This window comes from Stomoxys calcitrans, chromosome 3 (genome assembly GCF_963082655.1).
Source record: "Stomoxys calcitrans chromosome 3, idStoCalc2.1, whole genome shotgun sequence".
NCBI classification, from domain to species: domain Eukaryota; kingdom Metazoa; phylum Arthropoda; class Insecta; order Diptera; family Muscidae; genus Stomoxys; species Stomoxys calcitrans.
Window position 1 is genome coordinate 140,469,718 of NC_081554.1, and position 21,336 is coordinate 140,491,053.

The following is a 21,336-nucleotide window of genomic DNA, read 5'->3' on the forward strand; positions in this document are numbered from 1 at the left end:
GGTTACTTAGCCTTCTGTTATGCAGAGGGATGGCATACGCCTCACAACCGTAAGATTGGCTGTTCAAATTCCTGCCAGGGAGAATCATTTAAAATATTCAAATATTAATCTCGATTTGAAAAAGAAATAAATTAATTGAATTTAACGAGCAAAATAAGAAACATTATTCAAAAAATATTTATTTTTATTAATGACGTCGATAATCGAATTTAAACTTTTTTAGTCCCTATTTAGATACTCATGGGTATATGTCTCCAAGTGGCACGTTTTCTCCCATACCAAGACAATAATTAGAGTAAAAAATTATATCGCCTGAGATTGTTTTTAACTTCCTTGAATGCAGATTTAGTGACTCGCAAGATAGAAAATGTTTGCTGGGATATAATGCATGGTCATTGTAATAGTATTTGTGAAAACGAAGGTGTATGCGTCACATGTACACATAATCATCAGTCATGGCTGTAAAATCTAAATAAATTGATTTTTTCGTTAAATGGCGTCCATCGATAACCGATTACAAACACATGTGTAATCATTATTTGATAGATATTGGAAAACACGTTCTGTGCCAAATAAAGTTATACAATGAGAAGTAAAGTACGAAAAATTAAATAAAATCAATGCAAAAATCAATGTACCTTTATTGGCAAAAGGTAATCAACACGTACGCAATATGAGTACTATCATGATGTGCCGTCTAAAAAGGCCATTAGTGTTGGCGCTATACATCAATGATGGGCCACTGCTTTCCCCTTCCCCCTGCGGTTGGGCAAATATAACTTTAAAGAACAAAAATAAACCCTAAACATATTTATTTTATAACTTTCTCAGTGACATTGGAATAGCAGATTCTTCAGATGGAGTGCTTGCTGTGCTTAAATACGGATTCAAACTACATAGGGGAAGATTCCATTGAGTGGTCGGAATGGAACATTAAACAATTGGTGGATCAACATTTATGGGCTATTGTTAATAATTTCCACACACCGACGACATAGTGGAGACCTAATTTTCGACTTTATTTGCAGGAGCCAAATATATCACCGTCGTGTCTTTGCATGAATTGTTGGAATGAATTAAATGGATTCCATAAATTTTTTACACGAATACAAGAAGCACATACAAATATATTATTGTGTGAAATCAAATCGGAATTTGACCCATTGGAGGATAATAAAAACTTAGAATCTTTTGTAAATGAGTCTTTAAACGAATGCGAGATTGAGGAAACATCTTCAACAGCAACTGACTATGGCCAAGAAATCAAAATAGACATTGATCGCGATTATAATAGGATTCTTGACAAAAATTATGAAAGCGATGACGAATCTACTGATCATGAGCAAAGCAATGCTGTTTCGGAAGAAAATGATAGTCCATTGCGTAGAAATGAGGCTTCTGATGAGAGGAAAATAATTAAAAGAAACACGGCAGAGTATGATGATTTTCTTAAGAAGCATTTTCAAATAAATTGCGACAAATGCAATGAACCTTTTGAGACCTTTCCATTGCTTGCCCAACATTTTAGCCAAGTTCACAATGAACGTGGTTATGCAGTTTGCTGCGGCAACAAATTCGTCTATCGCAGTTGTCTGGTAGAGCACATTCGATTGCATGTTGATCCTGATTACTACAAGTGTTCATATTGCACGAAGAGATTTACCAATAAACGCAATTTGCAGTTACACACCCTTCTGCACGTGGATAAGAAATATGCTTGTGACAAGTGTGATAAAAAGTATGCCAGAAAATCGCAACTTGGTGAACACAAATTGACCCATATGCCAAAACCAGAAAAGAAATTTCAATGTAAAGAATGTGGAAAATTGTGAGTACTATGTCACTTTTTTAAGGATTTCACTTGATTTTTGCTATTTTAAAGCGAAGATTCCAACTTGGCACTGTTTTATTAATATCTTGTGAATATGTATAAACTAATATATTTAAATGTCGGTTAGCATGTAAAGTCAAAATTTTATTAGTACTACTGGCCAATCAGTCACTACCTGCTACAAGAGAAATCACCCCGCGGTTCCTAATTGGAATATTCGTTGGATATGCATTCATATAATATCGTGCAGTTAGACAAATTACGGAGATTGACGATAAAAGTAAATTCCACCAAAACTTGACTTTAAAATCCTATTAAGCTTATGCGTGTTATGTGTGGCTCTGTTCAATATTTTCACCTAGGAACTCTGCTATTAGGATGGGGGTGCAGCAAGAGTGATCTTGTTGTGCAATTGGATTAGACGGCTGGAATATATTTGATTTTGAAATCTTATTATATTCCACTGTTCATCGCTCAGCCGGGTGTCATGTATACTTGTCTTAGCGTCTTACTTGGTTTAACGTAGAAATTAATTAAAACTTTAATATTTTATTTAAGAATATCATTACTCCCCAGTCATCTAACACCCTACTGAGTAACAAGTTTGCATTTATTTGCGACGCTAAGAAGGAGAAGAGCTAAAAATATTAGTTAACCCATTAGTGTGTTGTACACTGAGGCGGCAGCCCTTGCCGATGAAGGACTTCATCGGGTCAATCCGGTACGTACAACCGGCTGCCAAGGGATTGAGTGGATAGTCCTATTTATCGGACGTTTTTATTTCTTTCGTAATGTGTACATTTATATAGATATTTTATAGAACCATATACATGGAGAAGAAGTTAGAACGTCAACATTTGCTGTTTTTCTATAATTTCGATCAAGTTTCAACTTTAAAGTTTTTGTTTACTCACAAAAATGGAAAAAAAATTGAAAAATGTCTAAAAAATCAAGTGTGGCAAGTAAATAAAGTAACGAAAACTAATTAAAATGAATGCTATATTAAATTAAATATTTTTTTTTTTATTAACCAATTTGCTTCAAAATTTTTTAAGTAAATTGGCTTAATAATTCCGTGGATAGTTCGGTTTGAGGTCATGTACAATTATTAAAAACAGATGTCGGTGTTTGTTTTATTAATTGTTTTATTTTAAATTTTTCCAATATTTCGATTACCGCCGGTAATCTTCATCAGGGAATGGATAACTAAAAAGATTATAGTAACATAAAACAGAATTTAACAAAAGCACAGAAACAAAATATGAATTTGATTAAAATTTAACGTTTGAAACAGGAATTACGTTTTAAATCAAGTGAACTTATTTCTTACACCACACAAGAATGACTGAAGCTTATTGTCTATTGCTTATATTTTTGTATTAAGTTTCTATATATTGGTGCACAGTGGTCTGTATCCGTTTTGTATATCATACGTTCGGTAGTTGGGGTGTTAATTATGTGTAGCATTTCTAATGTGTATCTTCTTTTGTAGTTAGGTTCTTGGGCTAATATCAAGGACGTCAAGACTGTTAACCATTTACATTCACATACACTAATTAAAAAGATCCCATGGCAGCTGGTTGAACGCACCGCATTGACCCGATGGAACGCTTCATCTGCAAGGGCTGCCGCCTCAGTGTAAGTGTTCGTCTTTTCTCGGCATGGGAGAGGTACATCCCGGAGTGCCTTCTCCGCACGCTTCTGGTCCGTGCCGGGATTGAAAAGAACCCCGGATCCTGATTCTGTTCGGTTTGCCAGAACCGCCTCCATCATCAGTCGGTGTCGGTGAGGTGTAACCGGTGCATGGAGTGGGTACATTTCCGTTCTTGCTCTGGCCTCACTTCGCTACGGGAGCGAAGTGGCTGGAACACTTAGAGCAAAGTAACTTAGGCACCGGTTTAGCCAAGCTGTGGTCACCCTCGAACCCCGATAGACGGGATGACAGGACCTCAGTTACTTTTGGCGAAGTAACCGTGACTGATCCGAATGCGCTAGGATGTTCGACCGTCAATTTATTGCCATTCGCCGTATCCGTGGTCTCCGAGCCGATGAACAGTCATCACAATCTACCGTGGGCGAAGTTACGAATGTCATCCGTGGTGCCAAATCATCCAATGCGTTGGGCCCCGACGGAATCTGTACATTGAAGTTGAAGAATCTGGATTTACCTGGAGTTGAGTAACTTACTACTGTCCCCAACCTGTCTCTGAACTCTATTATAGTTCCCGATGTCTGGAAAATGGGCAGAGTGATGCCGCTACCGAAGCCTGGAAAGAACCGGAGTTTGTGGGAGTCGTGCAACCGATCTCCCTTCTCTCACTGGTAGCAAAGACGCCTAAGTCACTACACCTCCCGAGCCGTGTAGGAGAATTTCCATTCGCCGAGCATCAACATAGATTTCGAACTGCATAGCTCAACAACTGCTTTGCATGCCATCACCGCACACATTTGCCGTGGCTTTAATCAGCCCAGGCAACGTGATAGGACGGTCCTCGTGGCACTGGACCTATCGAAGACATTCGACACGGTCAGCTATGCCAAACTATTTGAGGACATCGCCAACATGTCCCTCCAACCAGCCCTGAAACGCTGGATCGTGATTGTACGATTGTATTATGGCATCAGGACCGCCATCCATTGTTGACATATGCGATAGGTTGAACGTCTACCTCAACGTACTTGCCTCATATTTCGCTGCAAGAAATCTGAAGATATCTGCCACCAAATCTTCAGCCACATTGTTCACTACAAATACGCATGAGGTGAATACCGAGCTGACAGTGATGGTCGATGGAGAAATTATTCAGACCATCAAGTGTCCCAAAATACTTGGCATCACATTCTATAGTTCTTACACATTCTCCCCACATGCCACAGCAATTTGCCATAAAGTCAAAAGTAGAAACAAAGCCCTCAAGTCACTTGCCGGCAGCACTTGGGGTGCAGACAAACAAACCTTGTTGAACACGTACAAAGCAATTGGCCAGTTTGATCTCGTCAACTTTGTGACAATCTGTGAAGTAATATTCAGATCTGTCAGAATGCCGACCTCCGAATTGCGACGGGCTGTCTCCAGAGTTCTCATGTGGTGGTCCTCCATCAGAAGACAAAGGTCCTACATGTGCAAAGACATAACTACATGCTGTCTAAGCAATACCTTTTGGGCTGTTATCGCAGAGACCATCCAAATCATCATCTTGTGGATAGATATCCACCGCCTTAAGGTAGATCTATATGATCTAGAGCTTGAGGTTCAGCGCTTCAAGAGAGAACCTCTTGACCAAGCGGCATATCAGCAGGTGCAGACACGGTAGTAGATGCGGTAAATAGGTAGATTTACATGATCTTTAGCTTGAGGTTCGGCGCTACAAGAGATAACCTCTAGATCAAGCGGCATATCAAGCAGGTCTAGACAACATTCATGCAGACACGGTAGCAGATGCGGTAAATAGCTACCGGGTGAATGTGGTCCTTGGAAAAAGACCGCCTCCCGTTGCATCGGAAGAAATTGGCCTCCCCCGGCAAACCAGAGTAGTTCTGCCTCAGTTACGTTCCGGCAGATCTATCCGCCTCAACTCCTACAGGGCAAGGAATGATCCCAACGTGCAAGATGTATGTCCCGATTGCAACCAGGGACCACACGATACACGTCACCTGTTTAACTGCCCAGCCAAACCCACTCAACTCAGACCCAGATCCCTGTGGACGCACCCCATCTTAGTCGCAGAGTTTTGGGTCAACAGAATCAAGCTGACGAAAGATAGAACACAACAAACTGCTACAACAACAACAAAAAGATTGTAAATCTTGTTGTGTGTGAAATCATGAAATAAAAAAATGAAATGAAAATGTCCAAATGGAGAAGACATCTCGAAACTGGGTGTTATAGATTGGAGGGAAAGCGCATATTATCGAGATGTTTAGAAACTTATTCTACGTTCGGCTAGAGGAATATATTTTCTGTAAATATAACATAAATTAAATAATTAGTTATAGCTCCTATCCATGTCTTTTATTTAATGTAAGCTTCTATGACTGCAGTAGCCACAATTTTAGTCAGAGCTTTATAAAACTTCCTGAATCTCTGTAAGTTTGGAAAATCAAAATCCTATTAGATTTATTCATCGCTTTCAAATAGCTGCAAATGCTTTAATCTATTGGGTTGCCCAAAAAGTAATTGCGGATTTTTCATATAGTAGGCGTTGACAAATTTTTTCACAGCTTGTAACTCTGTGATTGCATTCTTTCTTCTGTCAGTTATCAGCTGTTACTTTTAGCTTGCTTTAGAAAAAAAGTGTAAAAAAAGTATATTTGATTAAAGTTCATTCTAAGTTTTATTAAAAATGCATTTACTTTTTTTTAAAAAATCCGCAATTACTTTTTGGGCAACCCAATAATAGATAGACTGGGTCGTGTAGGGTATTATGAGTCGTCTCCTTTCCTTACTTGTTGCATTTTCAAACTTTACTACCGACCGACTTTTGTAGTAAATTTCTATTAAAATTTATTATTAAATATCTTAAATAAATAAATAGAATGCATTATAAAAAAATATAACATCATCACTTTTTTTCAGTTATATCAGCAAACAATCGCTAAAGTATCACCAGAAGGTAGTACATGATTTTTTATATGCGAAAGTATGTGAGATATGTGGACAGACATTGCCAGGTGTCTCATCGTATAAGCAGCACATGATAAGACATAATCCTAACCCAGTTAAATGTGAAGACTGCGGCCTTTTAGTAACCAGTAAAATAACACTGGGATACCATAGAAAACTTAAACATCCCGAGGGAGGAAATCGTGAGTACACCTGCCCTTTTTGTCAGAAAATATCGCCAAATATTAGGGCTCACAAAACTCACGTAAAGGATAACCATGACCCAAATAATAGATCGGAATGCAATATTTGTAACAAAATATTTAGTAAAAAGTCGCTTAAGGTAAAAGATAGAGAAATTTTAAAATGTCTTATTTAAAACTTATAAAAATTATTTCAGCGTCACCTGGAAGTCCATTCTGGCAGTTTATCATATACCTGCAAATGGTGCCCGAAGCAGTTTAACACAAACAACAACATGGGCTACCACTACAAAAAAGCACACCCAATTGAATATGAGGAAGAGCAACGAAAAAGATATTCTGGAAATTTACCTCCTGCAAAATATGATTCAAGAGTTGTAAACAAAATATAATATTGGCTAAGAAATATATACAAATGTATTAAAAAGTATTATTCATTAAAATATTTTTTAGAACGATCTAATATGATCTACAGGCTTGCGCCGAATGCTTGACTCTTCATCGTTTATCGAAATTATTTGGTTGATTATCAATATCAATACCGTCTTTAACGCTCCATATTGCCATTCGTTTAGACAAAATGGTATGCGATAGAGTGTCGTGAGAAAACAACAGCTATCGGATACGTTGATGAACACCACACAGATTGGAGCTCAAAGTTCTAGCCCGTATGGTGCTCATAGTTATCCCGTGCCGTTGTTTTTTTTGTGTTCATAGTGTTGATTTGGAAATAATTTGAGCGAAATAACAAACTGAAAGAATAATAATTTACCTGTTGTTTTCTTTGATTTTTTCCTTTCATTCTGTATGTATATACTACACTAGCTGACCCGGGCCCGCTCCGCTGCGCCTTCTTTTACTTTATATCGAACAAAAGTTTCCTTGGAATATTTATTTTCGACAATTAAACAGCTTTTAGTGAAATACCATGCTACGAATATAGTATATCGCTTGTCTAATTGTTAAACAATATAAGTGCCTTTGTCCGAAACCCATATTATCTTTATTGGTCTACGAATTTAAGTTTGAATGTAAGGTGTACTCCATTCTTAAAATACTTTATTTCAGCCCCATACTCTCATGATATCTGATTTAGGGGTGTTTTCGGGGTGAGGTGGTCTCCCAGGCACCTGGCCCTGAAAAATATCAGCATCGTGCTCTTCTTTTAAAAACCATTTATTTAAACCCCATATTGCCATTGGTTTAAGGGAGTTTACACGATGAGGCGTCCCCCAAACACATGGCCCAAAATAGGTTATCAAATTCATTTTCTTATCTTAAATACCATATATTGGCATGGTCGAAAAATGTTTACCCTTTGCGGGGTGTTGTGAGGAAGGGGTGATGCCCTAAATACATGGTCCTAAATTTGGATATCAAATTCGTATTCTACTCCCAAATACCTTTATGTGAGCCCCATTTTGCGATGGTCACTAAAAAATTGCTGCTTGTGGGGTATTTTGGGAAAGGGGTTGACCCCAGAAAATTGGTCCCGAAAGTGGGTATCAATTCTTGCTCTACCCCCCAATACCTTTCATTTTATCTTCACATTGACATGGTCTGTAAATATGGCTGATTTAGAGGTGTTTTGGGGATTGGGGTGGTCGCCCAAACACTAAGCCCTGAAAATATATCAGCAACGTGCTCTATTCTCATATATCTATATATCATTTATTTGAACCCCATATTGCCATTGCCCTCAAATTTGGATACAAAATTTTTTTTCAAATCTCATTTAAACTCCTTATTGCAAAAGTCAGCAAATATGTCCGGTTTGGGGTATTGGCCCTAAAAACTATAAATATTTAGTTCCACTCTCTTTAAGATCCAAATTGCCTTGGTGAGCAAATACGTCATATTTGGGAGTTGTTATGGTGGTGGGACGTCCCCTAGACAGTTGGCCCCTAATGTTGATATCAGATACGTGGTCTACTCCCAAATACCTTTAACTTGAGCCCCATATTTCCATAGTCGACAAACATGACCGGCTTGGGGGGTGTTTTGAGGGGATGGGCGGCCACTCAGTGAGTTGGCCTTGAAAATATATATCGGATTCGTGTTCCACTCTAAAAACCCTCTTATTTGAGCCTCATATTGCAAAGTCAGCAAATACTTACTATTTGTGGGGGTGGAGTGGCCCCATCGACACTTTTCCCAAATATTGATATTCGTATTCTACTCGCAAATACCTTTCATTTGAGTCCCATATTGCCATGATCGGTAAATATGTCCGATTTAGGGGTGTTTGGGGGTTGGGTGGTGTTGTGGGGGTGGGTGGTGTTGTGGGGGTGGACTGGCCCCATGGACACATTTTCCGAATATTGATAACAGATTTGTGCTTTACTCCAAAGACCTTTCATTTGAGCCCCATGTGGCTATGGTCGTAAATGTGTCCCTTTGGGGGAGGTTTTTGGGGAGAGGCGGCCCCCCAAACAGTTGGTCTCATAGTTCGGATATCAGATTCTAATTCTACACTCAAATACCTTTTATTTAAGCCCCATATTCCCATGGTCAGTAAATAAGTCCTGTTTAGGGGTGTTTTGGGGAAGGAGTGAACCCCCAGAAACGTGGTCCCACATTTGGATATCAGGTTCGTAATCTACTCGCAAATACCTTTCATTTGAGTCCCATATTGCCATGGTCGGTAAATATGTCCGATTTAGGGGTGTTTTGGGGGTTGGGTGGTCCCCTAGCACTTGGTTCGACAATTGGATATCAGATACGTTTTCTTATCCTAAATACCATTCATTTGAGTCCCATATTGTCGTGATTGGTCTAAATATATGTTTGGTAGGTTTAGGTTAGGGACCCCTAGGTACCCCATCCGAAGTTTGGATACCAAATTTTTATTTTTAGGGTACTATATGAGAGCACCACCCATCTCCGAGATCTGGCATTTTTGAAAATTCGGGTAAGGGGGAGGGTCAGCCCCCCTTCAGATATCAAAAAATGTAGTACCCTATTTTCATTATGCACCATCTGTGAAAATTTCAAGAAAATCGGTTCAGCCGTTTCTGAGTCTATAAGGAACACACAAACATACAAACAAACACAAATTGATTTTTATCTATAACATATATTTTTCACACGGGATATCTGTGAGCACCACACAGGCTGGAACATTGAGGTCCGATCTGTGTAATGTTCATTGCTGTCACTAGAAGCTTAACTGCGAGCTACCGGGGGCGTCCACAGGTTGCGAATTGTGGAATACTCCATACGGAGTAGCTGCAACGGCAGTCGTGAACCATCGGCGGTATCGAGCGGAGGGTCTCAGTGAGAGGCCGGTGCCGTCCGTTGCGGGCATCATAGGCACAAACACTGAGTGCTATGATGCTCGATATGACAAGACGGGTTATTGGCGCCTTTTAATAACTAATGGCCACCTTGTTGCCGCGGCGATCGGTCCTTTGGACCGGAACGAGCTTGCTCACCTGCTGGAGCCTGACGAGAATCGCCACCTCTACAAGAAAATGTGGCTACAAGAACAGGTCAATCACCGGCTATTTAAAGGCGTCAATAACTCGTCCTGTCATATAAAGTATCATAAGCACTCAGTATTTGTGAAGAGGCGGTGCCGCCCGGCCTCTAACTGAGACTCAACACTGATTTGCCACAACTGCAGGTGGAGCATTCCATTATTCGCAACCTGTGGACTCGCCCAGTAGCTCGCAGCTAAGCTTCTCGTGAAAGCAATCAACATCACACAGATCAAACCTCAACATTCCAGCCTGTCTGGTGCTCATAGCTATTCCGTGCCAGTCTTCTTTTGGCAAAGTTCATGTCAATCTTGGTTCCTTCTTCATCTCAACCGTGGATAGTTTCAACTGGGGTAGTTATATATATCATCTATTAAATATGTGCCGCGAGTTCAAACATTGGAACTATAAAACAATATATTTAGGCGTCGGCCCTAACTCACTCTTGTGAAAAGGAAAATACAACCACGAGAATATAAGATCCTTGTGTGTTTGTTTTTAGTTAACTTGTCCAACCAAAATAAAGAATTTACTTATTTTAAATTAATTTCAATTTCATGCGGTCAGAAATAACATTCAAAGCGAAAGTGAGGTATCGGGAGAAGAGAGAAATAGAAAGACGTGAGTGTGATCGAATCGAGACGTTCAGCAATAAGAATGAAGTTTGAAAATCCTACCAAAGAATTAAACATCACATCGGTGAAAAAGGAACTCTACTCACAGATAGAATGTGTCTGGTTTAGAAAGGACATTTTTAAAAGATACAAGTATGCGATAATGGGGCTGATGAGGATACGCCAGAACCAATGCCTGCTGACAGTATAGAATGTGTACCGCCTATCTCATGGCAGCCGGTTGTATGTATCGGATAAACCCGATGGAGTTCTACATCGGAAAGGGCTGTCGCCTCAGTGTATAACACACTGCTACAACAACAACAACAACCGCCTAGTCAGAGTGAAGTCAGCGTAGTAATAAACCGGTTGAAAAACAGCAAGGTCATATTTTAATGGAATAGGTTAGGACATACACCTAAGCCAGTAATCGGCTTGTTGTGCGCTCTAAGAACTATAAAGTAACCTCTAACAGAAAATTTTAAGTTAGGAATTCCGTGCTACTTACAAAATCCTTAATTGTTTTCAATATTACTCCCCTAAGTTGGTTCATGTCTGGTATTGTGTCTCCACCTAAGTGCCGATATCTGTTAGACGCAAAAGTCGGGCAATGACAAAAGAAATGCTCCAACGTCTCATTATCTTCCCCGCATGCCCTACACATGCGATCACTTGCCGCACCGATTTTACATAAGTGAGCTCGTAGTCTTATGTTTCCCGATATGATACCAATAGCTATACTGACCTCCTTCTTGCTTCCTCTCAATAATAGCCTCGTCTTCTCACGATCTGGATCCCGCCATAGGATTTTTGCCGTCCTACCGACCGTTTCGCTGTTCCACAATTTTGCATGCGCATTCGTCGCCCACTCCCTTGACACGGACTGCGTCGACCCTAAAGGCTTCGGGTTAATCAATTTTATTGACGGCAATCCTCTGGCCTTCACCGCCAAATCGTCTGTCCCTTTAATTTTCCCTTACTCCGTTATGGCCGGACACCCAAAAGATGCGGATTTTGCCATCCTCAGAGGAGGCGTTAATCTCCTTTTTACACTGCAAGATTTTTCGTGACCTTACCGTCCTGGTTGTTATTGTCCTTATGTCAATTTTACTGTAGGTAAAGATGTTCACACTCGAAGTCCTCGCATTAGCACCACACCACTTCGCTTTATACCAGCCGGTCGAATACCCCAAGTGCGGTCCAATTTCCCGGCGCAAGCAGTGGTACTCGCAGACGAGCGTGATGGGATTCGTGCTGTGGACCCCGCTAACCCCAGAATCAGCGAGCTGGATCTGGAAATAAACAGGGTAGTCAACGAATATAGGCCGAATTTGTGGCTGGAACACTTGGAACAATGTAACTTAGGAACCGGTGTAGGCAAACTGTGGTCTACTGTTAAGTCACTCTCGAACCCCGGTAGACGGGATGACAGGACCTCAGTCACTTTTGGCGAAATAACCGTGACTGATCCGAAGAGATGCGTCAGGTTGTTCAACCGTCAATTTATTGTGCATCCCGAGAGAGACATGGCAAGGAGGAGAGCCATTCGCGGTATTCGTGGTCTCCGAGCCGATGAACAGCTATCACAATTTACCGTAGGCGAAGTTAGGAATGTCATCCGTGGCGCCAAATCATCTAAGGCGTCGGGCCCCGACGAAATCTCTACATTGATGTTAAAGAATTTGGATTCACTTGGAGTTGAGTATCTTACTACTGTCCTCAACCTGTCTTTGAACACTCTTATAGTTCCCGATGTCTGGAAAATGGGCAGAGTGATCCCGCTACTAAAGCCTGGAAAGGACCCGAGTTTAGGGGAGTCGTACAGACCGATCTCTCTTCTCTCGTAGGAGAATTTCCATTTGCTGAGCATCAAAATGGATTGCGAAGACTGCATAGCACAACAACTGCTTTGGATGCCATCACCGTACACATTTGCCGTGGCTTCTATCTGCCCAGGCCATGTGATAGGACGGTCCTCGTGGCACTGGACCTATCGAAGGCATTCGACACGGTCAGCCATTCCAAATTATTTGAGGACATCGCCAACATGTTCCTCCAGCAAGGCCTGAAACGCTGGGTCGCGAATTATCTGTGTGGCCGCCAGTCATTTGTGGAATTTGGGGATAAGCACCGAAGAGTGAAACAGCGAATTCCCCAAGGTGGGGTGATATCTCTGGCAATGTTTAACCTCTGCCTATCCTCCATTCCACCCCCTTCACTCGGCATAGTGATCGTATAATATGCGGACGATTGGCATGGCATCAGGCCCCTCACCCATTGTTGAAATCTGCGATAGGTTGACCATCTACCTCAACGAACTTGCCTCATATTTCACTGCAGGAAATCTGAAGTTATCTGCCAGCAAATCTTCAGCCACATTGTTCACTACAAATACGCGTGAGGTGACGACCATCAAGTGTCCCCAAATACGTGGCGTCATATTTGACAGCTCTTACACATGCTCCCCACATGCCACAGCAATTTGCCATAAAGTCAAAAGTAGGCAGCACTTGGGGTGCAGACAAAGAAACCTTGTTGACCACGTACAAAGCAATTGGCCGGTCTGTGGTAAGTTATGCAGCGCCAGCGCGGTCCCGTCAATTTTGTGACACGCAGTGGAATAATATTCAGATCTGTCAGAATGCCGCCCTCCGAACTGCGACGGGCTGTCTCCTCAGTTCGCATGTGGGCCACCACCATCAGGAGACAAAGATCCTATCAGTGCGAAGACATAACTACATGCTGTCTAAGCAATACCTTTTGGGCTGTTATCGCAGAGACCATTCAGAACATTATCTTGTGGATAGATATCCACCGCCTTAAGGTAGATCTACATGGTCTAGAACGTGAGGTTCAGCGCTACAAGAGAGAACCTCTAGATCAAGCGGCATATCAAGCAGGTCTAGACAATATTCATGCAGACACGGTAGCATATGCGGTAAATGGCTATCGGGTGAATATAGCCCTTGGAGAACGACCGCATCCCATTGCACCTGAAAAAATTGACCTCCCCCGGCTCGATTACGTTCCGGCAGATGCAGCCGTCTCAACTCCTACAGAGCAAGGATTGATGCCTACGCGCAAGATGTATGTCCGATTGTAACCAGGGGCCGCACGATACACGTCACCTGTTTGACTGCCCGGCCAAACCCACTCCACTCAGACCCAGATGCCTGTGGACGCACCTCATCGAAGTCGAAGAGTTCCTGGGTCTTGACACTCAACAGAATCAAGCAGACGAAAGATGGAACACAATAAACTGCTACAACAACAAAATCAGAGTTACACTAATCACTGATTTTGACAGATAGTGCACTCAATATTTTGTTGTTGGGCAACTGCCACTACCTGTAAATGAATATATCTTTCACACAACCAAAACTCGTTGACTAATAGTGTACTTCACGAAAAAAATTGTGCTCAGCTGTTTACGGTACACAACCTGGTAATTATGTCATGACTGGTACTATACTAATTTTTCGCGATATTTTTTATTATTAAATCAAAAAAACTTGCCTATGTCATTCAGTAGGACATTCCTCCATTACTTATGGTTAAAATGTAATGAAATTGTTATTTTATCATTGAGATTTTTACGCGAAAAACATGGGTTTTCAATGGTGAAAAACGTACATTGTACCAGCCATTACACGTTTATAGTTATAAATCCTTTGATCTTGTGGCTGTGTGAATTTGCCCCACCAACTCCTCAGGATTGTGTCGTTGATTTCGTTTTTGTTTGGCTAGTGACTTTACCTTCTTAATTTTACCAATGCTACATATGAACGACCCATTGTCCTATCAGCTGTTGCAAACTTTTTTAGCATCACATTTTCAAACAAAACATTTTGGTTTGGTTGAAAACAATTGGAGTCTAGCATAGAATGGAGTGTTTGCTGTGCTTGAAGACTTGCTCCGACTATATAGCAGAATATTCTAAGGAGTGGTCGGAATTCAAAGTAAAAAACTTGGTAGACAAACATCTATGGGCCATAGTAAGCGGAATATTTCATACCATATTTAAATTCTGAATCACACAGATTAATTCTGGTATTTTTAGCAGGAGAGCACATCACCGTTGTGTATTTGTATGATTTGTTGGACTGAATTGGACAGATTTAATAAATTCTACGCATGCATCGAACAAGCACACAATATTTTAAAGCAGGCCGTAGCTAAACCACCAAGTGACCCTTTGGACCCTTTTCCACAGGAAGTTCTATTGGAAAGCGAAATTGACCAAGCAATTTTATTTACTGCTGATAGCAACCAAGGTAACGAGCTTTATTTAGTCCACGGTGATAATCAAGGCCTTTTCGATGGTAATTATGACGATGAAACTAATGAAGAAAATGCAAAAAATGTAAGTTGTAACAATGTACCAGCAAATACTAATAATGAATGTATGGATGAGTGCATGAGTGATACTTCTCCTGTGAACTTTATCATAGATGCCGCAAAGAGGAATAAAGCAGATTATGACGCCTTCCTTAAGGAACATTTCAAAATTACTTGCGATAAGTGCTACCAGACTTTAGAAACATTTGCATTGCTTGCGCAGCATTACAGCAAAAGCCACAATGAACGTGGTTATGTTGTTTGCTGTGAGACAAAATTTTTCTATCGTCATTTTTTAGTAGATCACATCAAATATCATTTGAACCCCGATTACTTTAAGTGCACATATTGCGATAAATCATTTTCCACAAGGCGATGTTTGCAAATACACATCCAACTACACGAGGATAGGAAGCATGCCTGTGACAAGTGCGATAAAAAGTACATAAAAAGATATTTGCTCGAAAAACACAAATTAACACACATGCCTAAGCCGGAGAAGAAATTTTCCTGCAACGAATGTGGTAAACTGTAAGTTCATACATCATACTGCTTTACTATTAATTTTTTTAACATTCATCAAAGCATTACCTATGAAAAAGAATGGCTAGAGAGTAAATCAAAAGATATGTAGCAATTTGTCATAAAAAAAATACGCAAAAATTCGTAACCATTTGGAAGATGAGCAAATATTAAAAAGTTAACATATAAATCATTTTGCAAGCTTCAAATTTATATTTTCTAGGTACGTCAGTCAGCATGCACTTAACTATCACGAAAAAGCTGTTCACCAAAATGTATATGTGCGAGTATGTGAAGTTTGTGGCCAGACGTTACCAGATGCCTTTTCGTACAAACAGCACATGTTGAGACATAATCCCAAACCAGTCAAATGTGAAGATTGCGGCTTGTTAGTAACAAGTCAGATAACTTTAAAGTACCATAGGGATTTGAAACATCCGGTGGGAGGAAGTCGGGAGTACAGTTGCCCAATTTGCCAAAGAATATCACCAAATATGAGAGCTCACAAAGCCCATATAAAAGAAACACACGAGGCAAAACAAAAATTCGAATGCACACTTTGCAATAAAAAATTTAAGAGAAGGGATAAATTGAAGGTTAGTTGCTAAGAAATTTTAAAAATTTTAAATTTTTTTCATAAGCAGTTGATCCGTTAAAACAAAAACGAATTTTTAGTGTCATATGGCTGTTCACACTGGAAATCTATCGTATAGCTGTTCCTGGTGCCCAAAACAGTTCATTACAAGCAGCAATATGACCCATCACCGTAAGAAAGTGCATCCTACTGAATGGGAGGAGGAACAACGTAAAAAATATTCTGGAAATTTGCCTCCCAGATTACAAAAATGTAATTCAAATAATTCTTCATAGAGCAATAAGACATTGTAGCTAAAGGATTTCTCAAGGTACGTGTTATTAGGAGAAATTTTGTGTGAATTTATATCTTAAAATTTTTTTTGTGGATGGCTTGAAGTCATGGATAATTATTAAAAACAGATGTTGGTGTTTTTTATAATTTTTTTTTTTTTAATTTTTTTAATATTTCGTATACCACCGGTAGTCTTTATAAGGAATGCATAGCTAAAAAGATGAAGGGTGTGTTCTGAATCCCACTTTGGAAACTTTTCACTTTAAGGTGTTGCTTGGCCCTTTTCTCCCCTGAAAAATGTGAAAAATTTTCACACAATTTTTTGGCAGGGAATACAAATAGAATTGCTTTAATTTATGATGAAAAAATATATGTAAACACATACCAATTGTTGATATGTTTATTATTTGTTTCAGCTATATTTTTGCAATACCATCACATTTTTTCAAATTAAATTAATTTTAACAAAATAGCACAAATTATGTCAACATTTGGATGTTGATTTTTGTGAGGTGAGTTTTAAACTGCTGGCTATTATTTCCTTTTATTTTTTTTTAATTATTTGAAAAAATGTCCACTGCTGCCGTTAAAATCGAAAAGTTTTCGGAAAGTGAAGGTGAGGTGAAACAGAACACACACGAATACTTTTATAAAAAATGTTATAAGTAAAAGTAAATTGTCATTAAGGGGCAGCGTCATTAGCGAGATACATTCATTTACAGGTAGAGGCAGTTGCCCAACAACAAAATATTGAGTGCACTATCTGTCAAAATCAGTGATTAGTGCAACTCTGATTTTGTGTATGTTACCAGTTCGCGCCATTTTTTGTTGTTTGTGTGTATTATGGTACTTAACTACAACACACACATACAACCAAAACTCGCTGACAGATAGAGCATTTCGCGAGAAAAAATATTGCTCAGCTGTTTACGGTATAGTACCTTGTAATTGTCATGGTTATTAGCACAACAACAAAACTCTACCCCCAAAGAAACTACAATATTTTGAGTGGCAAATGCCGCAATTTAAAATGTCAAAGTTGTTTTAGAAATAAACTTTGTTTTATAACTTATTTTCTTCAAATGTGTTTTATATTTGTATTTTCATCATAATAACATTGTTTTGTTGCTTATGTGTGAAATATCAGATCAAATAGAACATATTTTTAAGAATTTAGAAAACTATCACAGCTGTGTTTTCAAGCCTTTGGCATTTAGATTTTGCAAAATCAAAGGTTAGGTTTAAGTGGCAATCAGCCATCAGACTCATTTAGACGTTTTCGTCCATTGTGATACCCAGGAACAGAAGAAGGAAGATACCTTATAGTTCCTACCGTTAAACCATCCAAATCGGTTTAAAAAGCCCAATAACATGCGAATGATCACTTCCGATAAATAAGACAAGTTCTCAGAGATATGAGAACCTAAAGTGGAACTCCTTCTGACTGCTAGTGCGGGACACACTCACAGAAGGTGTTTTATAGTCTCTTCTTCTTTGATGTCCTCACAGCTTCTGCAAAAGTCGTTTCTGGAAACCTTCAGTCCGTCAGCATGTTTTCCGATTAGACAGTGACCTGTCATGACGGACACAAAGACTGAGACGTCTGTTCTAGCCAATGACAGCAAAGCAGTAGACCTCTTCAAGTTTGGATTAGTCCACATAGTTTTGGAATGCTCACAGCCCCCTTTTTGTGACCATCTATCATTTGTTGTCCTTCGGGCCTGATTTTTCAATTAGCTTACATGTCGCTGGAGGCATACCCACAGATTCCAGTATCACTGGAATGTGCGTGGCCCGGCAACCAGAACAGGTGAATTTTGAACTGTTCATCCATTTCGTTGAGAGATCTGCCACAGTCGAGGGCGGATTTTGTGTTTAGAAATACGTTCTCCAGGGATTTAATGGCTGTCTGAGAAGATATTTATGCCAATCGTCGTAATGACATTATATCTTAGCCATTCCACTACTTCCATAATTGCAAGGATCTCTGCTTGATACACTTGAACCTTTTCGATATAACCAGTTCTAGATCTTAAGAGTACACCCCAAATCCATCCGTATAGAAGTCTATGCAGCTTCTGTTACTATCAACTACTGTTGTATCAAGGATAACACAGTGTCCGTAGCCGCCACATGACCAATGAGAAAGCAATGGTCGCTGCAATTTGGGTAGCCACAATGTCCAGAGGCATAAGATGTAGCATTAAATTCAGTGCATTAGATGGTGTCGTCCTCAGTGCGGCTTTGATGCACAAACAAGCCATCCTTTGGATTCTGTTAAGTATTGAGCACCAGAACACAACACCATATAGCATTATAGGTGTGACAACTGCAGTATACACCCAATGCATGACACGCGGTCTAAACCCCAACTTTTGTTCCACGGTAGGTAGCTTGTATCTCCTGTTGAAAAGAACCACTTCTGTCTTGCACGGATTTATACCTAGACCACTTTCGGTAGCCCACTTGCACGTAGAGCTTCCTGAAGTATATCTGTTCGAGTGCTGGGAAACTTTCCCCTAACCGAAAGTGCCACGTCATCGGCATACGCGACTACTTTCACACCTTTTTTTTTCCAGAGACAATAATATATTGTTAATGGCTGTATTCCAAAGTAGAGTTGACAATACACCTGCTTAATGAGTTTCTCTGCTCACCCATCTTTAAGATCCACAGATCCCAAGCCTGCCGTAATGCATTTTTAGTAAGTTATTAATAAAATTTCTTACGGTAGAGTTGATGGCTTGAAACTCAAACTCCTTCATGATCGACGTCGGTTTTACATTATTGAAAGCACCTTCAATGTCAAGAAATGCTACCATTGTATATTCCTTGACAGCGAGAGAACTCTCTATGTGGCCGAATAGGCCGTGAAGGGATGTTTCAGTGGATTTGCCTTTACTTTGCATGCTGCTGCTGCGACAGGCAATCTCCAGAGATCGTTGCCCTAAGATAACCTCTCAAGAGTCTTCAGCATAAAGGATGACAGACTAATAGGACGAAAATCTTTCGCCTTCGTGTGCGAGGGTTTTCCTGCTTTCGGAATATATACCATCCCATATATCCCCCTAAGCAAGGGAACCAGTCTATCAGACATAACTTGTAATTCAACCGGTGATACATCATCAGGGCCTGGCGACTTAAAGGAGTCGAAACTTCTTATCGCCCAAAGAATTTTCGGCTCAGACACAATTTCCTTAATAGCCTCCGACGAATGCATACCAGTGACAACCTCTTCTGTCGCCACGTTGTCCGTTGTCACTAGACATTGTCCATACATTCTCTGACTTCTGAATATATCCCACCATAATACGTCTCGAGGACAGAATCTTTCTTAGTCTAGATGCCACAGATGTATCCTTCACGAAGCTGCAGAATTCTACCCAGGATTTGTTCTAAGCCTTTCTCAGCTCACCTTTATATTTTCTTAGCTCAGCCTTATAGATGTCCCAATCGTGTTATGGTCTTGTGAATTTTGCTCTGTTGAAGAGTTTTCTGCAGTCCTTCCTTAGACCAACCAGGTTGGTGGTCCCCAACCATGGCTGTCGCTGTTTGCCCCTAGGCTTGGCACTAGGGCATGCTGACACAAGCGAGTCATTCAGGGCCTTCGTGATCCGCTTGACAACTATGTCTATATCCTCCGTAGTTTCCACTTCCTTTTCTAGTCTAGTATGGAGCGACGTGCAGAATTTGTGCCAAAATTTTTCCCAATCCGCTTTTCTTCGGATTAGCCGAGGGACCACTACTTCAGTATTTTCTCCAAGGCTGAAACTAATATAACAATGATCAGAGAAGCTGTTGTCATCCAACACTTCCCAGTCGCATATTCTTCCACTTATATCTTCCTATACAAAAGTAATATCTAGTACCTCCTGCCTGTTCCTGGTAATAAAAGTCGGTTTATCCCCTTTATTACAAATCGCCAGATTGCAACTTACAATATATTCGATAAGCAGCTCACCCCTTTCGTTGACAGATTGCAACTTACAATATATTCGATAAGCAGCTCACCCCTTTCGTTGACATCCGAACTTCCCCATATCTGTTGATGTGCATTAGCATCACTATCTACAATAAGGCTTCTCTTCCCTGCAGAAGCGGCTTCAACCAGCGACTTAAGGTTTGAAGGCGGCATCTCTGAATCGTGTGCCATATATAGGGAATCCAGCCAGTAATGTGACTTGTTTATTTCAAGGCTGACTACTACTAAATCTTCAGAGCTTAGCGACAGAAGAAGAAAAACTTTTATACTAGTCTTTGAAAGAATACATGCTCTGAGTCTTCTATTCCCCGTACCCTTGAGTAGTTTAAATCCTGGAATTCTTAGTCCACGAACCATTCCTCCACACACCCACGGTTCCTGGATAAGAACCACGTCAAAACCGCCTGCCATCAGGAGGACCTTTAGTGCCGCCGAAGCGGCCTCACAATGGTGGAGATTTATCTGTAGAAACCGGACCATAGTCAGGATTTCGAACTTCAACCACTGTTATGTTAGCCTCGTCTTCTGATTTCACCAGGATTTCAGCCTCACAAGATTCGTTAGAACTTGTCATGATGAGCTTCCGTACGCATCCAGGGGCAGTGAGAAAGCTGTGGAACCACTTTCCCTTAGGACACTGGACACTTGCGGTGTGGACGATTTCTCCCTAGATGCTGCTTTCGAAGTACTTCCTGAGTTCCGTGCTTTTCCTCTGGCGCACACCTAGAGCCCAGTCCAACTTTGTGACACACCCGCACAGGTCTTGTCGGGTCCCGTTTCGATCGTCTCGTTCGTGGCAGATTGGGATTACATTACCTTAGTCTTCCAAGTATCGTTTCAGGATCTGAGAGAATCCTTATCCAAGCATGCGCCTTTGGTCGAGAAGGAATATCTTT

General features: G+C 40.4%; 2 protein-coding genes across 5 annotated transcripts in view; both read left to right on the plus strand.

Moving 5' to 3' along the window:
* Positions 1 to 737: 737 nt before the first annotated feature.
* Positions 738 to 7,067, plus strand: LOC131996293 (zinc finger protein 391-like). Its single transcript, XM_059365846.1, has 4 exons — positions 738 to 968; positions 1,029 to 1,828; positions 6,408 to 6,777; positions 6,835 to 7,067. Exons 1-4 carry the CDS (start codon positions 858 to 860, stop codon positions 7,027 to 7,029), a joined length of 1,476 nt encoding a protein of 491 aa, XP_059221829.1. The 5' UTR covers positions 738 to 857; the 3' UTR covers positions 7,030 to 7,067.
* A 7,481-nt stretch (positions 7,068 to 14,548) lies between these two features.
* LOC131995710 (zinc finger protein 492-like) overlaps positions 14,549 to 21,336 on the plus strand; it is a 493,860-nt gene continuing 487,072 nt past the window's right edge. For 2 of the 4 annotated variants that reach the window (XR_009397566.1, XR_009397565.1), the window contains exons 1-4: positions 14,549 to 14,725; positions 14,791 to 15,599; positions 15,814 to 16,186; positions 16,266 to 16,495. Coding sequence is in view for 1 of the 4 variants with exons in the window: in XM_059364642.1 (XP_059220625.1) it covers positions 14,615 to 14,725; positions 14,791 to 15,599; positions 15,814 to 16,186; positions 16,266 to 16,460 (1,488 nt within the window). In the remaining 3 variants the exon portion in view is untranslated. Of the gene's footprint in view, positions 14,726 to 14,790; positions 15,600 to 15,813; positions 16,187 to 16,265; positions 16,496 to 16,650; positions 16,847 to 21,336 lie in introns of those variants that run through there. The other 2 variants (XM_059364642.1, XR_009397567.1) reach the window with 2 other exon arrangements.